Source organism: Hemiscyllium ocellatum, chromosome 15 (genome assembly GCF_020745735.1).
Source record: "Hemiscyllium ocellatum isolate sHemOce1 chromosome 15, sHemOce1.pat.X.cur, whole genome shotgun sequence".
NCBI lineage: Eukaryota > Metazoa > Chordata > Chondrichthyes > Orectolobiformes > Hemiscylliidae > Hemiscyllium > Hemiscyllium ocellatum.
Window position 1 is genome coordinate 51,273,648 of NC_083415.1, and position 14,061 is coordinate 51,287,708.

Below are 14,061 nucleotides of genomic sequence, written 5' to 3' on the forward strand. Positions count from 1 at the left end.
CCTTATTCCTTTGCCAGGTTAGATCACTAGTGTCCTTTCTTTATTCTTTTCCTACAGCCCTGGAAGTATTTTCTTGTCAAGTATTTTCTTGTCCATTGCTTTTTGAACTTATTAATTATACTTAGTATTGTAGCTAAGCAAGGGAATGTGAGAGGATTTGAATGAGCTAGAGAAGGTCTGAGGGATTTTAAGGTCAATAAATGTTTGGTAATGTATATTGGAATATTAAATAAATATATGCTAAAAGATTGTCCATTGACCTAGGTTAGCATGGATTTGATTGTACTTGTTAACATGTACTGAGAAAAATAGGTAAAACACAGTTACCAGCAAGACAGATTAAGCTTATAAACATTTCAACGTATTTGATTAAGTTATTCTAATAATGTATAAGTTGTTGGTGAGGCCAATTTTGGATATTCTATGCAACATCAGAAAGCATCCTTAAATGTTCTAGTTTATATATGTGTATTATTTTATTGTTCATTATTAAGGGATTGCTATATCTCACTTTGCTCAATTATCCATCTGTTTATCCAGTGTCTGGTACTGGATAAGCAGAAATTTCCTGTAAGTAATCATTGAGAAGACTGAAGCCATTGACTTTGGTTCCCACCACAAACTCTGTTTTCTGATATCAATTCAATCCTTCTCCATACCAACCATCTGAGGCAGTACCAGACTGTTCATAACCTTAATGTTATGTTTGGCCCAGCGATGGGCTTCTGGCATTATATCAGTATTATTCACAAAGATGGCCTGTTCCCATCTGTATAACATCTCCTGACTGCACCCTTGCCTTAGCAGAGGTGTACATCCATACTAAAGACTTCGCTTCAGTCTGTCAATAATTATTTAGAGGAAGTTTCTGCTTCACCAGTATCAGGTATTGGATAATCAGATTGATAATTTAGCAAGAGTAAATAAGAAGTGAGGTATAGCAATTAATGTTGACCCACATTGACCCCAAATTAAGCAATACCTCAATTTTCACATCACTAATTTCAATTTTCTGATGGCTTTACCCATCCCTACCTCTGTAATCCTCTCTGGCTCCAGAACCCTCTGTAAAATCTGTGCTCTTCTAATTTTGTTCTTTGTGGAATCCAGCTCTTTTAATTCCACCTCAATGTGGTTATGCTTCAGCTGCCTAGGCCCTACGTTTTGGAATTCCCCCCCCTAATCCTGTCCACTTCACTACCTGTCTTTCCTCCTGTAAGGCATTCCTTTCAAACACACCTCTGACCAAGCTTTTGATCATCTGCCTGAATATTACCCCTTGTGGCTTGGTGTCTAATTTTGTTTTATAATGCTCCTGTGAAACACCTTAAGATGTTTTATTGCATTAAGATGTTCTATATGACACAAGTTGCGTGACAATTGCAGTTTGGAATATTTACTTAGATGAATGGTATGCAAGAAAATAACTTATTTCAATGAAAATGCAGTATATAATCAGTGGTGCTCTATTTATAGCTGTGCAGACTAATGCACTTTCCTCATACTGTAGCACTTAGAAGCTTTTGCATGCTCATTTTTTCAATTATATCATTAACACTCAGTTTAAACTAAACAAGCATGCTCTTTTAATAAAAAAATAACAGAAGCTGGATGATGAATAATTGCAGAAGCTTAATCACATTTCTGAATAACTGCTCATCTTTTTGAAGTGGGCTGTATATGGGTGATTATGTATATCACTCTACAGACAAAAGCTTATTGTTTTTAATGTTATCAGCTGAATCTGTTTATTCTGCTATAATGATGAGTCACACTACCACTCATCATTCAAGCAGTTTAAATGTACATTTGTCTTGAGTCTGTACTCTGTCTAACATTTACTGTGGATAAGCATGAGATTATCCTTTTTGGTCGAAGGAATAGAAAGGCAATTTATTATCTAAATGGAGAGAAACTGAAGAGTGCTTTGGTGCGGAGAAAGCTGGGTGTCCTGACGCATGAATTGCAGACAACTAGTGTGCAGTGCAGCAGTACAGCTGAATGGAATTTTGGTATTCATTGCTAAAGAGTGTAAAAGAAGGGAATTGTTGCTGCAATTGTCCAAGGCATTAGTGAAACCATACCAGGAGTATTGCATACAATTTTGGTCCCCTTACTTGAGGAGGGGTGTAGTTGTACTGGCGAGGAGGTTCACTGATTTGATTACAGAGGTGAGGGCTTTGTCTATGAAGAGTGATTCAGCAGTTTAGGCCTATGCTGTCTGGAGTTTAGAAGAATTTTATACATTCATTAAAGGAAAGAGGTTAACCAGAGAAAGCATAGAACCCATTAGGAACCAAGGGACAACTTGTGTGTGAAGCTGCAGGATATTGAAAGGTTGCTCAATGCATACTTCACTTCAGGATTCATTCTGGAAAAAGAAAAAGTAGGCACTGAATTCAGGAAAAGGGACTGTGAGGAACTTGAACAGTTTGATGTTGGAAATTGGGAGGTAATGGAGGCTCTGTCAGGCTTAAAAACAGACAAATCCCCTGGCCCGGATGAATTGCATTCCAGGCTGTTGTGTGAAGTGAGGCAGGAAATTGTAGGGGCTCTGACACAATTTTTTTAATTCCCCTCTGGCCACGGGGTAAGTGCAGAGGACTGCAAGGTGGCCAGTGTTGTTCCACTTTCCATGAAGGGTGGTAGAGATGAACTAGAAAATTACAGACCAGTGAGTCTTACATCTGTGGTAGGGAAACTACTGGTGAAGATTCTGAAAGAGCAAATTAATACCCACATAGAAAGATATGGGTTAATTAGGGATGGTCAGCATGGCTTTGTCAGAGGGGAGGTCATGCTTAACTGAGGGAAGCTCAGTTAATGTAGTTTATATGGATTTTAGCAAAGCTTTTGACAAGTTGCCATGTGACTGATGGAGAAGGTTAAAGCACATGTACCTAAGGGAAACTTGGCGAAATGGATCAGAAACTGGCTTAGTAATTGGACACAAAGGGTAGTGGTAAAAGGCTGTTCGAGTGACTGGAGACAAGTGTCCAGTTGTGTGCTGTAAACATCAGTACTGGAACCCTTATTGTTTGGTATATACATAAATGATATAGATGGAAATGTCAGGGGGGAACGTTAAGTAGATTTACAGATGACACCAGATGACACCAGAGTGGTTAAAAGTGAAGCAGATGGTTGTAGGTTACAGGAAAGGATAGGTGGGTTGGTCAGATGGGCAGACCAGTGCCATAAGGTATTTAACCCCGATAAATGCTGAGGTAATGCACTTTGGAAGAAGAAACAGGACAAGGGAGTATTTAATGAATGGCAGGACACTGGGTAGCTTAGAGGAAAAGAAGGACTATGGGTAATTCTTCACGGGTCCCTGAAGTCAGCAGAGCACCTGAATAGGATAGTTAAGAAGGCATATGGGACACTTTCATCAGTTGTAGCATAGAGCATAAGAACAAGGAGGTAATGTTGTTGGGAATGTACAGAACGTTGATTAGGCCACAGCTGAAGTTCTGTGTGCAGCTCTGGTCACCTCACAACAGGAAGGATGTGATCGCATTAGAGAGGGGGAAAGAGGAGGTTTACCAGGATATTGCTGGGATGGAGAAATTCAACTACAAGGAAAAACTAGATAGGCTTGGATTGTTTTCTTTAGAGCAGAGAAGACTGGGGGGGGGGGGGGGGGGGGGCGGGGGGAGACATGATTGAGCTGTATAAGATTATGAGGGGTATGGACAGGGAGAATAGAGAGCAATCATTCCCCTTTGTTGGGTGATCAATCACAAGAGGGTATAGTTTTAGGGTAAGGTGCAGGAGATTCAGAGGAGATTTGGGAAAAAAGCTTTTTCACTCAGTGGCTTCTGGGAACCTGGAATGCACTGTCTAGGAAGATAGTGGAGACCGGAAACTTTACAACCTTCAAAAAATACTTGGATGAGCACTTCAGATATCAAAACATTCAATGATGTGGAACACGTGCAGGAAATTGGGATTAGCACATCTTTAGTGATAGTCATGTTGGTGTAGACTGGATGGGCCAAAGGGCCTTTTCAGCACTGTCTGAAACTATGAATGAGAGGAGATCTAATTGAGGCTATAAAATGCCAAAGGGGTTTAACAAAATAGAAAGGATGTTTCCTCTTGTTGGGCAATCTATAATGAGCAATCACATAGTTTTAGGATAAGGGATAGTAGGTTTAAAATAGTTTTGAGGAGGAAATATTTCTTTCAAAGAGTTGTGACTCAGTGGAATTCACTACCCCAGAATGTGGTGGGTGTTGGGACATTAGCAGTGGAGTGAAGGTTTATGGACAGCAGGCAGGAGAGTTGAGTTGAGGCTGAGATGTGACCAGGCATGACGTATCAAATGGTGGAGCAGGCCCAAGGGCCTGGATTACCTACTCCTGCTCCAGTTCTGATGTTCTTATGTCCTTAGGGTCGACATTTAAAAACAGATTGTTCTGATTTTTATGCATAGATATATGAATGTATATATTCATATACACAAACACAAATAAATGTATAGAATCTGTTTCCTATCTATAATGTTGTCAGTCTACCCTTTGCAAAGATATATCAGTTAATCTCTCCAAATGTCAATTTAAGGCTACCTTTCCACCTATTTAAACTTATTCTGTTTAATAGTAAACATAATCATCATCTCTATCAATCTGTAAACATGCATTCTGTGTGTCTTTTTTCTGTCCTTCCATCATTACTCTTAAAAATAAGGTTGTCTGTTTATCAATCTAAAACAACAGGCAGTACAAACACAGAGCTTAATGTTCATTATGCATCAGCATTATGTCCATTTTTGGGCAGAACCATGATGATTTGAGCAGGGAGCTGGCCTGTGCCCAATCTGTGTGTGCAGTCAGGCCACTGCTAGATATGGCATAGTTATTTTATAGGCATCTTTGCCATTTGCCTAAAACCAGTATAATGTACATACACATATATTCTTATGTTTGAAAACTTTTTATTGAAACACTGCCGTTAGTAACTTCTGAACTGCCTATTTGAGTAAAGTTAAAGCCAAGGCTACTCCAAATGGAATACTTCAGTATCATTAAACCAAGCCCCAGCCCCTGATTTTATTGTCCTCTTGACTGACCCCATTCCTGGTCATTTCTTTCAATTACAACGTGCATTTTTTTTTGTAGGCCAGACAGCTCAGTATTCCTTTTCATAAAAGTGTGACAGGCACCAGCAGTTCACTCAAAAAGAGGTTAAACAGGGTCACGGACCAATTCTGGACTAACCTTCAGTACTCTACTAGCAACGAACACAAAAATTAATCCTAGCAATAACTCTTATTCTTCCAAAAATTTAAATTCATAAATGAATCATTCATTTCATGTGTTTTTCAACTTTGCCACTTTTAAACAAAGACAAATACCTGTAAAATCTTCTCAGCTGCTGTTCCATAGATGCCTCTGTTTACTTAAGCATCTATAGGCATTTCAAATTACAAATCTCCATATCAGTTCTGCATTTCACTGTAATCTATCAATCTGAAAACTATTCAAATGTTTCATCTATTCATCATTCTGTCAATATACACATATATTCATCTGGAAATTGGTCTGTCTTTTAAATGTAACCATCTGTTAATCAGTAAATCTCCCCATCTGTCAATCTGCATTCATTAATCAATAATCCCACCACCTGTCAGACTACGAACTTCTGGATTAGTAAATCCATTCAGCTACTAATATATAATTAATATGTTTGCCATCTGTACATTTGCAAACCCAACAATTTATAAATTTGCCAATTATAATCTGCCAATTGAGGCATTTGCCCATCTCTCCTTATGTAATCTTGCTTTTATGTAAATTATTCTTCATCAAATAAACTGAGCATATTTATCATATTGTAAGATGGTTCATTTGTCAGATCACTTTTCTACATAGTTAAAAATCACACAACACCAGATTTTGGTCCAACAGGTTTATTTGGAAGCACTAGCTTTTGGAGCACTGCTTCTTCATCAGTTGATTGATGATGGAGCAGCGCTCTGAAAGCTAGTGCTTCCAAATAAACCTGTTGGACAATAACCTGATGTTGTGTGGTTTTTATCTTTCTATACCCCAGTCCAACATCGGTGTCTCCAAATCATGACTTTTCTACATGCCCTTTTATCTTTAAACATGTCAAGCTTTCAGCTTATAGATACCTTATAATATTTCTGTCTATCTTTTCTAACTATATCTGTCCACATGTAAATGCATTGACAAGTATGTCTGATCTATCTGATTTACCCTACTGTTTCTAAGTCTGTCAATCTATGAATATTTTTGCATGAACTAACTTGTTAGTCAATCTGCACAGGCACAAAGAATAATCAAAGTTAATGAAATATCAGCAGTTTCTTTCAAGATACTCAAATTCAAAAGCAAAGAAGTAATGTTTCAGTTGTACTGAGTCCGTTCAAATCTCATCTGAATATGTTTGGGCATTGAATCACAGGAAAGTTATATTGGTCTTGGAAGACTTATATTGCAGATTCACCAAAAAGAACCTTAACAGCTTATTTTCAAGAAAACAGTTTTATAAAGTTACCATGTAAGTCTTTGAGTTCAGAAGGCTTTGAGGTGATCTAATTGAGATATTTTAAGAGACAAAGACATTCAATAAGGTCAGTAAAGAAAACATTTCACCTGCTTGGGAAAACCAGAACAAGATAGAGTAATCTTAAAATTAATTCTGTTTATTTAGAAGTGGGGTCACAAAGCACTTTTTCGCTCAAAGCAATGAAGTAAAGCACTCAGTTCTAAAATGTTGTGTATTCTAACTCAATTGAAAACACACAAGTAATCCTGGACAATGGCAGAGTATTGAACTATGGGTCCACCAGTGCTCTGTCCAAACTAATTCTATCATTGACCATCATTAACATTCATGCATTACCATCAAGACTTCTCAGAATATCATCAAATAACTGCCTTTCCTCCAAGATTGACTGTAAATCTACCAACTTGTTTGTCAGCTGTCCTGTCAACGTTTTGTTCTACATATCTACTAGTTCAAACTTAGAGATAAATGAATTATCTGTCAATCAATAAAACTACCCTTCCAACCTATAAACAATAAGGTAACAATATAACTATTAGCAAATGAAGTATTTAGATGAAGGTTATTTGTCTACTATTTTAAAGAAGAACTAAAATAAAGGGATTTTCTGAAATATGCAACATTATGCTCTTCACCTATTCAACTTTAAGATAATCAATATACAGTACTGAAATGCTAATCTATCAATTTATAATCCAAGCAATTAGTAAAGTTATCATGTAGTTTTATCACCCTGAATGTTTGTCTAGCTGTGAATCTATCCATCTTTCATTTACACCATAGCCCATTTTTCCTCCATATACCAAAAGGTATCCATCCGTAAATTGGTCTATTTGTCTGTCTGGGATATGTCACCTCTCATTAAATAAATCTGTCTTCTGCCAATTTATAAACCATTCCACCTGTTCATTTACAAGTATGTCCATTTGTAAATCTATCAATGTGCAAACCTATCCATCTGTAACTAACTCCATTCATAAATCTGTCTTACCTTATGTTGTATCCATCTGTAAATGTTTCTCTGTATCTCATAGCATTTATTACATACACCTTCATGAAAACTGGATTGTTTAAACCAGCAGTTGTTTCAGTCAATGAGAGCAGATGGTTTACAGAGAGGTTAAGAATAAGGTCATTTTGATATGTATACAAAATATGTGAGCATACTGAAAGTAAGATGGATTTGCAGTCACGGTATGTTTGCCAATATATGCTTGTCCTTTGTGTATATTGATTATAACTGGATTTGTTCTCCTTTCACAGGTAGTAGCCTGACGGCAACATCAGGGATTTATCAGGGAAACAATGCAATCACCAGCTCTACAGGTTTTAGCAGTGCACAGCAGGTCAGATTCAAATCATTCCATTCTTTATCGACAGATTGTTTGATACTTGTAGGCATTGCATATCCCCTCAGAGACTGACATGATTTTGTTTCCACAATCTGAGGTACTATTTGAAAAAATTAGAACTCATAAAATAAAGATTCACACTGAAAGACTTGGACGGTTTTCAGGTTTAGGTTGATATGTGATATGCAACATTCATGTCACATCATTGCTGTGTACTCGGTTCAGTGAGAAAAAGTCTTCTCTTCCTCCCTTTGGAGTTCCATGGCATTACCATCGTTGAATCCCCTGCATTAACATCCTTTGGGGCAGAGGAGGGGTGGGAATAGGGGGATTAGCGATGGGTGGTTGGGGGCATGATGGGTGGTTGTGGGCGTGGTCAACATTGACGAGAACCTTAACCAGAAATGACCGTTTCAATATTGTGCAGGTCAGAGACTGAGCATTCCTTGGAAAGTAACACACCTCCTGATTTCTTGAAAGCCTTTTCACCAAGAACAGGCCACATGTCAGGAGTGTGATGGAATACCTTCCACTCCAAAAGTACTCAAGGAGTTGGATGCCATTCCGAATAAAGCAGCTCACTAGATTGTCACACCATCCATCAGTTTGAACACTCACTCCTTACATCACCAACACTGTATATGCAGAATGTTGCATCTACAAGATTCACTGCAGCAACGGTTTCCAAAATCATCCCAACTATGAATCTCAATCATCTGCTGAGACTCATGCTGCAGACGGGAACACCAACTGCCACAAGTTCCAATCCAAATGACACATCATCCTGGTTAGGAAATATATCACTCCCATCTCTTCAGCATCACTGTATCAAAATACTAGCACTTCCAACTTTCTAACACTTTGAGAGTGGCTACATCACACAGATTACAATGGTTCAAGAAGGTCACTCATCACCACTTCCTCAAGGCCAATTTAAGATGGGCAAATTAATGCTGGCATGGTCAAGAATTCCTATATTCCGTGAATTAATTGTAAAAATTGTTACCTACATTTGGAGAAACTTACCAAGATTAGCACAGCATCTCACAAGAAACTCTACAGTGATTTTATTTTGTTTGTGAAAAATGGATGATCTGTAAATCAAAGTTCATATCATCTAAACAGTGCACTTCAAAGTAATGATTCTTATATGTTAAACTTAGAGGAATCCCTTCTTTGTTGGATCCAGGCTTCATTTTGTCAAATTACAGAGAGATGTCAATAATAATCATAGCCAATTCTGTTGAACAAATCTACTTCCTTCAGCTGCCTCATCACTATTGGTACTGTTTGTGTGGATAAGATTTCCCAACCAGGTAAAGGAATGACTATGATAATGAATGGGAGAAGGCTCCATCTTCACTATCTGCCCTCAATCAATTGTTGACATTATTGTTATAATAGTTTCATAGCTATGTATCAGTGTTTGAAAATCTGTTTCCACTTTATTTCTTGAACTGGATCTTATTGAGCTGCATCCAAAAGTAGACTAAGCAGTGATGGAAATATGCAGTTGTCTACTGAGGTGGCTCAGTGGTCAGCACTGCTGCCTCACAGTGCTAGGGACCCAGGTTCCATTCCAGTCTTGGGGGACTGTCTCTGTGGGTTTCTTCCAGGTGCACCAATTTCCTCCCATAGTCTAAAGATATACAGGTCAGGTGAATGGGCCAGGCTAAATTGCCTATAGTGTCAGGTGTATTAGTCAGAGAGAAATGGGTCTGGGTGGATTACTCTTTAGAGGGTTGGTCTGGACTTACTGGGCTAAATGGCCTTTTTCCACACTGTAGGAAATCAAGTCTAAAGCATTTATTTTGCCCCAACCTCAACAATGATAAATTCTTGCATTAACCTTTAGGGACATTCCAGTCTATTCTGTCTCCAGCTTTGGTAAAATTGCCAACTCTGATTGGATATAAATTTGGAGATGATATCATGTGACTTCCTGTCATAAATTACCCTGCTCTCCATGCTCATTCCTGTTGGGTATCATGACCCTTGCCACAGCACAACATCTTCCCTTGTCAACTTGAACATAAACACTCACTTGATTATCACTTTTATGCATTCATGTGATGTGGACATCACTGACAAAGCCAGAATTTTGTAATTGTCATGGAGAAGCCTTCTTCACCCTCTCCAGTCCTTAAGGTGTAAGACTATTAGCAGTGCTGTTAGGAAGGGAGTTTCAGGATTTTGACCCAGCAACAGTAAGGGAATGACAGTATAATTCTGATTCAAGATGATGTATGGCATGGAGGTGGTGGTGTTCAATTCATTTGTTAACTTTGTCCTTTGAAATGGTAGATGTTGCAGGTTTGGAAGATGCTTTTGAAGAAAGTGTGGTAAGTTACTGCATTGCATCCTGTAGATGGTGCACACTGGGCTTTAATGAAACTAATGAATGTTGAAAAGTGGCAAATGAGGTGTAAGTCAAACAGGCTCATTTGTCCTTTATTGGAGCTGACCTAACCAGGCAAGTGGAGATTCTCCATCACAGTTCTGACTTGTGACGTACAGTGCGTTAGCTTTTATTGGTCGAAGGATTGACTTCTGGAGCCATAAGGTCACGTTGCAGCTGTAAAATACACTGGTGGAGACACACTTGGAGTATTGTGTACAGTTCCAGTCGCCGCATTATAGGAAGGATGTGGAAGCATTGGAAATGGTGCAGAGGTTTACCAGGAAACAGGGCAATTTATGACAGAAAGTCACATGATATAATCTCCAAATTTATATCCAATCAGAGTTAGCAATTTTACCAAAGCTGGAGACAGAATGGACTGGAACATCCCTAAAGATTGATACAAGAATTTATCATTGTAGAGGATGGGGAAAAATGAGTGTTCCTCAATAGACAACTGTATATTTCCATCACTGCTTAGTTTATCTTTGGATGCAGCTCAATAGGATCCAATTCAAGAAACAAAATAGAAACAGACTTTCAAACCCTGATATGGAGGGAAGGTCTTATGAGGAAAGATTGAGGGACTGAGGCTGTTTTTATTAGAGAGAAGAAGGTTGAGAAGTAACTTAGTGTCGACATATAAGATGATCAGAGGATTAGATAGGGTGGACAGTGAGACATTTCTTTCCTTAGAATGTGATGGCTAGCATGAGGGGACATAGCTTTAAATTTAAGGGTAATAGATATAGGACAGATTTCAGAGGTAGGTTCTTTCCTCAGAGAATAGTAGGGGCGTGGAATGCCCTGCTTGCAGTAGGAGACTCACCAACTTTAGGGGCATTTAAAAGGTCACTGGATAAACATATGGATGATAATGGAATAGTGTAAGTTAGATGGGCTTCAGATTGGTTTCCCCATGATGTTGATTGTGGGGGATTCAGCAATACTAATGCAATTGAACATCAGTAGATGGTTGATTAGATTCTTTCTTTTTGGAGTTGACCATTGCCTGGCACATATCTGACATAATCATTACTTTTCACATCTGCTTAGATGATTCCTGACTCATTCAAGCAGCTGTTTTGCTTCTAATTTCAATATTCTTATAATCAATGAGCAAAAATGGTGGAAACATTCTGAGTTATTTCCAGTGCCCTGGAGGTTATTTTCAATTATCGAAGGTGCAGGGATATGCTGGAGGGTTGGCATTCAATCCTACACAGCAAAATATTCTGTAATGGATGTTCTGTTCCAGCCAATGAACCAGTTTTGAGGTACTGTATTTTAACCCCAGTCTCACATGCTGTCTGCTGGCCAGGCAGACTTGCAAGACCCCACTCCCATTCCTTACCACCCTTAAATTACTTCAGAACATCCTACAGCATGGTGCCTACAACCTAGACGTTGGCAATTGAGTTCTGGCAGAAAATCGCTGGCATTGATTGTTCTGAAGTGATTGTTCTTTCGAATGTCATACTAATGTCATGCTGGTTTCTATTTTCTTAAGGAATATACTGCATATCCAGGCTTCCCACAGGGACAGTATCCACAGTATTACAGCTCTGCATACAGCTCTCCGTATGTAACCGCAAATAACATTAGCCCTTCAGCCATTTCTGGAATGACTTATCAGATCCCGGAGCCAACAATTGCTATAACTAATCAAACGAGTGCAGAGTCAATGTCGGGTAAGGGAAGAACATAAATCTTCAACCGTCTCTTACTTATTCCTTTAGTTTGAGTACGTAGTCTTGGGTGAAATCACTTCAGTACATCAGCCCTGCATTAAATGCTATTAGTTGCGGATGAAGAGAAAAACAAACGTCAAGAATTCAAAATGCAAAGAAGCCATCAGATATGTCCAAAAGGTCTCTCAGTCACAGCTACATATTAATGCTGGGAATGCATTTGCTGTCAGCAAGAAAAAAACTTTAAGTGATTCACCATCACCTTCTGCAGGACAATTAGAGATCAGCAACTTTTGCTGTTAATGGCAGCAATGTTCACATTTCATGGATTTTTTTTAAATAAGTAAAGTAGGGAGACGGAAAGCACTCACCCAACAGAATGAGAGCTCCAGAGAAGGCCATTCTCAAAGATTTCAACTCACAACTCATAATATTACATTCTTACAAGTAAAACCTTTGTGTTTGGTTTTCTGATTTTTAAAATAGAATTGCAGTTTGAAATAATATTGTTCTTAATGTCAGCTCCCTTTAATAACCATTGAGAATTGGGCTCTCAATTTTTATATGTAAAAGCACCATCTCCTGCTTCTCCAGTGAATGAATGATAAGAACCTGGAAATGTAAAGATTGGAAGGAGGCCATTTGTCCCATTGTGTCCACACAGGCCAAAAATAACCATCCAACTATACCCTTAAGCCTAAGCTCTTGATCTGTTTGATAATTTGAGTACATACCAAGTACTTTTAAAATATTAAAAGGGTTTTGACCTCTGTCACCCTTTCAAGCAGTGAGTTTAAAATCCCACAATGATATGGGGATAAAAATCCACTCTGAATGTCTTACCTCTTACTCTAAATCTACATTTCCTGTTTGTGGGCAACTTTTCCAAAAGGAATAAGGACATACCTATCTGCTCTACTTAGATCCCTCAGCATTTATACATCTCAATAAGCACCTGCCTCAGCCTCCTCTGTTACAAAGGAAAAATCCCGAGTCTCCCACCTCCACATAACTAAGATTCTCTAGTCCAAATCTTGTCTATGTCCTCTCTAACGCAGTAATATCTCTATCATAATGGAGTGACCAGAATGACATGTGGCAGTGTAGCAATGACATCACTAGTTTTTACGCATAACGTCTCTGCTCTTATATTCAATGCCTTGGCTAATAAAAGAAAATCCCCATGTGCCTTATTGTACATCTTACTTAACTGTCCAGTTATTTTTAGGAATGGGTAAACTTGTACTCCAAGATCTCTCTGTTTCTCCACACTTCTCAATCTCTTACCATTTATTACAAATTAGGAGCAGAAGTCAGCCACTTAACCCATGGAGTCTCCCCTGCCATTCAACAAGGTTATGACTGATCTGTTTGTCCTCCCCATCTGCCCACTAATAACCTTTGTTTTGCTTGCTTAACAAGAATCTGTCTACCTCTGCATTAAAACAGTCAATGACCCCATCTCTATTGCCCTCTGAGGCAAAATTTCAAAGTCAATGCTATGGACTAGCCCAGACCACTCAAAGCATTCTTAAGCAGGCAGCCCAGACTGCAATTATGCTATTAGTTTCAGTAAGTGTACAAGGAAAATTACTGGGAGTAGGTTACCTAAGTTGACTATCAGGTTTTGAAACAGAACAAAATTTGTTCACAAAATTACAGAATGAAACACAAAGAACAGAATATAGATTATCCAAACTAGACTTCATTATGCTGTTCCGAAAATATACAACAGTCCCAATAAACAAACCCCTTAAACATAGAGTAAAACTAAAACAGATGCTTACAGGTCAAAATTAGAAGGGCAGAAGGAGAGAGAGTTTGGCAGCTTGTTTCCACACTGCTCCTGCTGAACTGACTCAAACAGGACTTAAGCTTTTGCGACTGACCACTCCCCTTCCATTATACAGGTCACTTCTAAAACATAAAAGCTTTGGCTTAAAGCCTCATCTGTTTACATATAAACAAAAAGGCATCCCAATACCCTTTTCATCTCTGTACCAAACCAGCCGATTTGGAGCCCAGACTGTTTTATGACCCATCTGAAAAAAATTAAGGACACAGTATCCTTGAGAAAAGG

General features: G+C 38.5%; 1 protein-coding gene across 1 annotated transcript in view; it reads left to right on the forward strand.

The window, feature by feature from the left end:
- Positions 1-14,061, forward strand: part of LOC132822978 (eyes absent homolog 1-like) — a 259,480-nt gene that overhangs the window by 137,975 nt on the left and 107,444 nt on the right. Inside the window, exons 7-8 of the mRNA XM_060836459.1 lie at positions 7,801-7,883; positions 11,801-11,981. Coding sequence (XP_060692442.1) covers positions 7,801-7,883; positions 11,801-11,981 — 264 coding nt within the window. The remainder of the gene's footprint in view (positions 1-7,800; positions 7,884-11,800; positions 11,982-14,061) is intronic.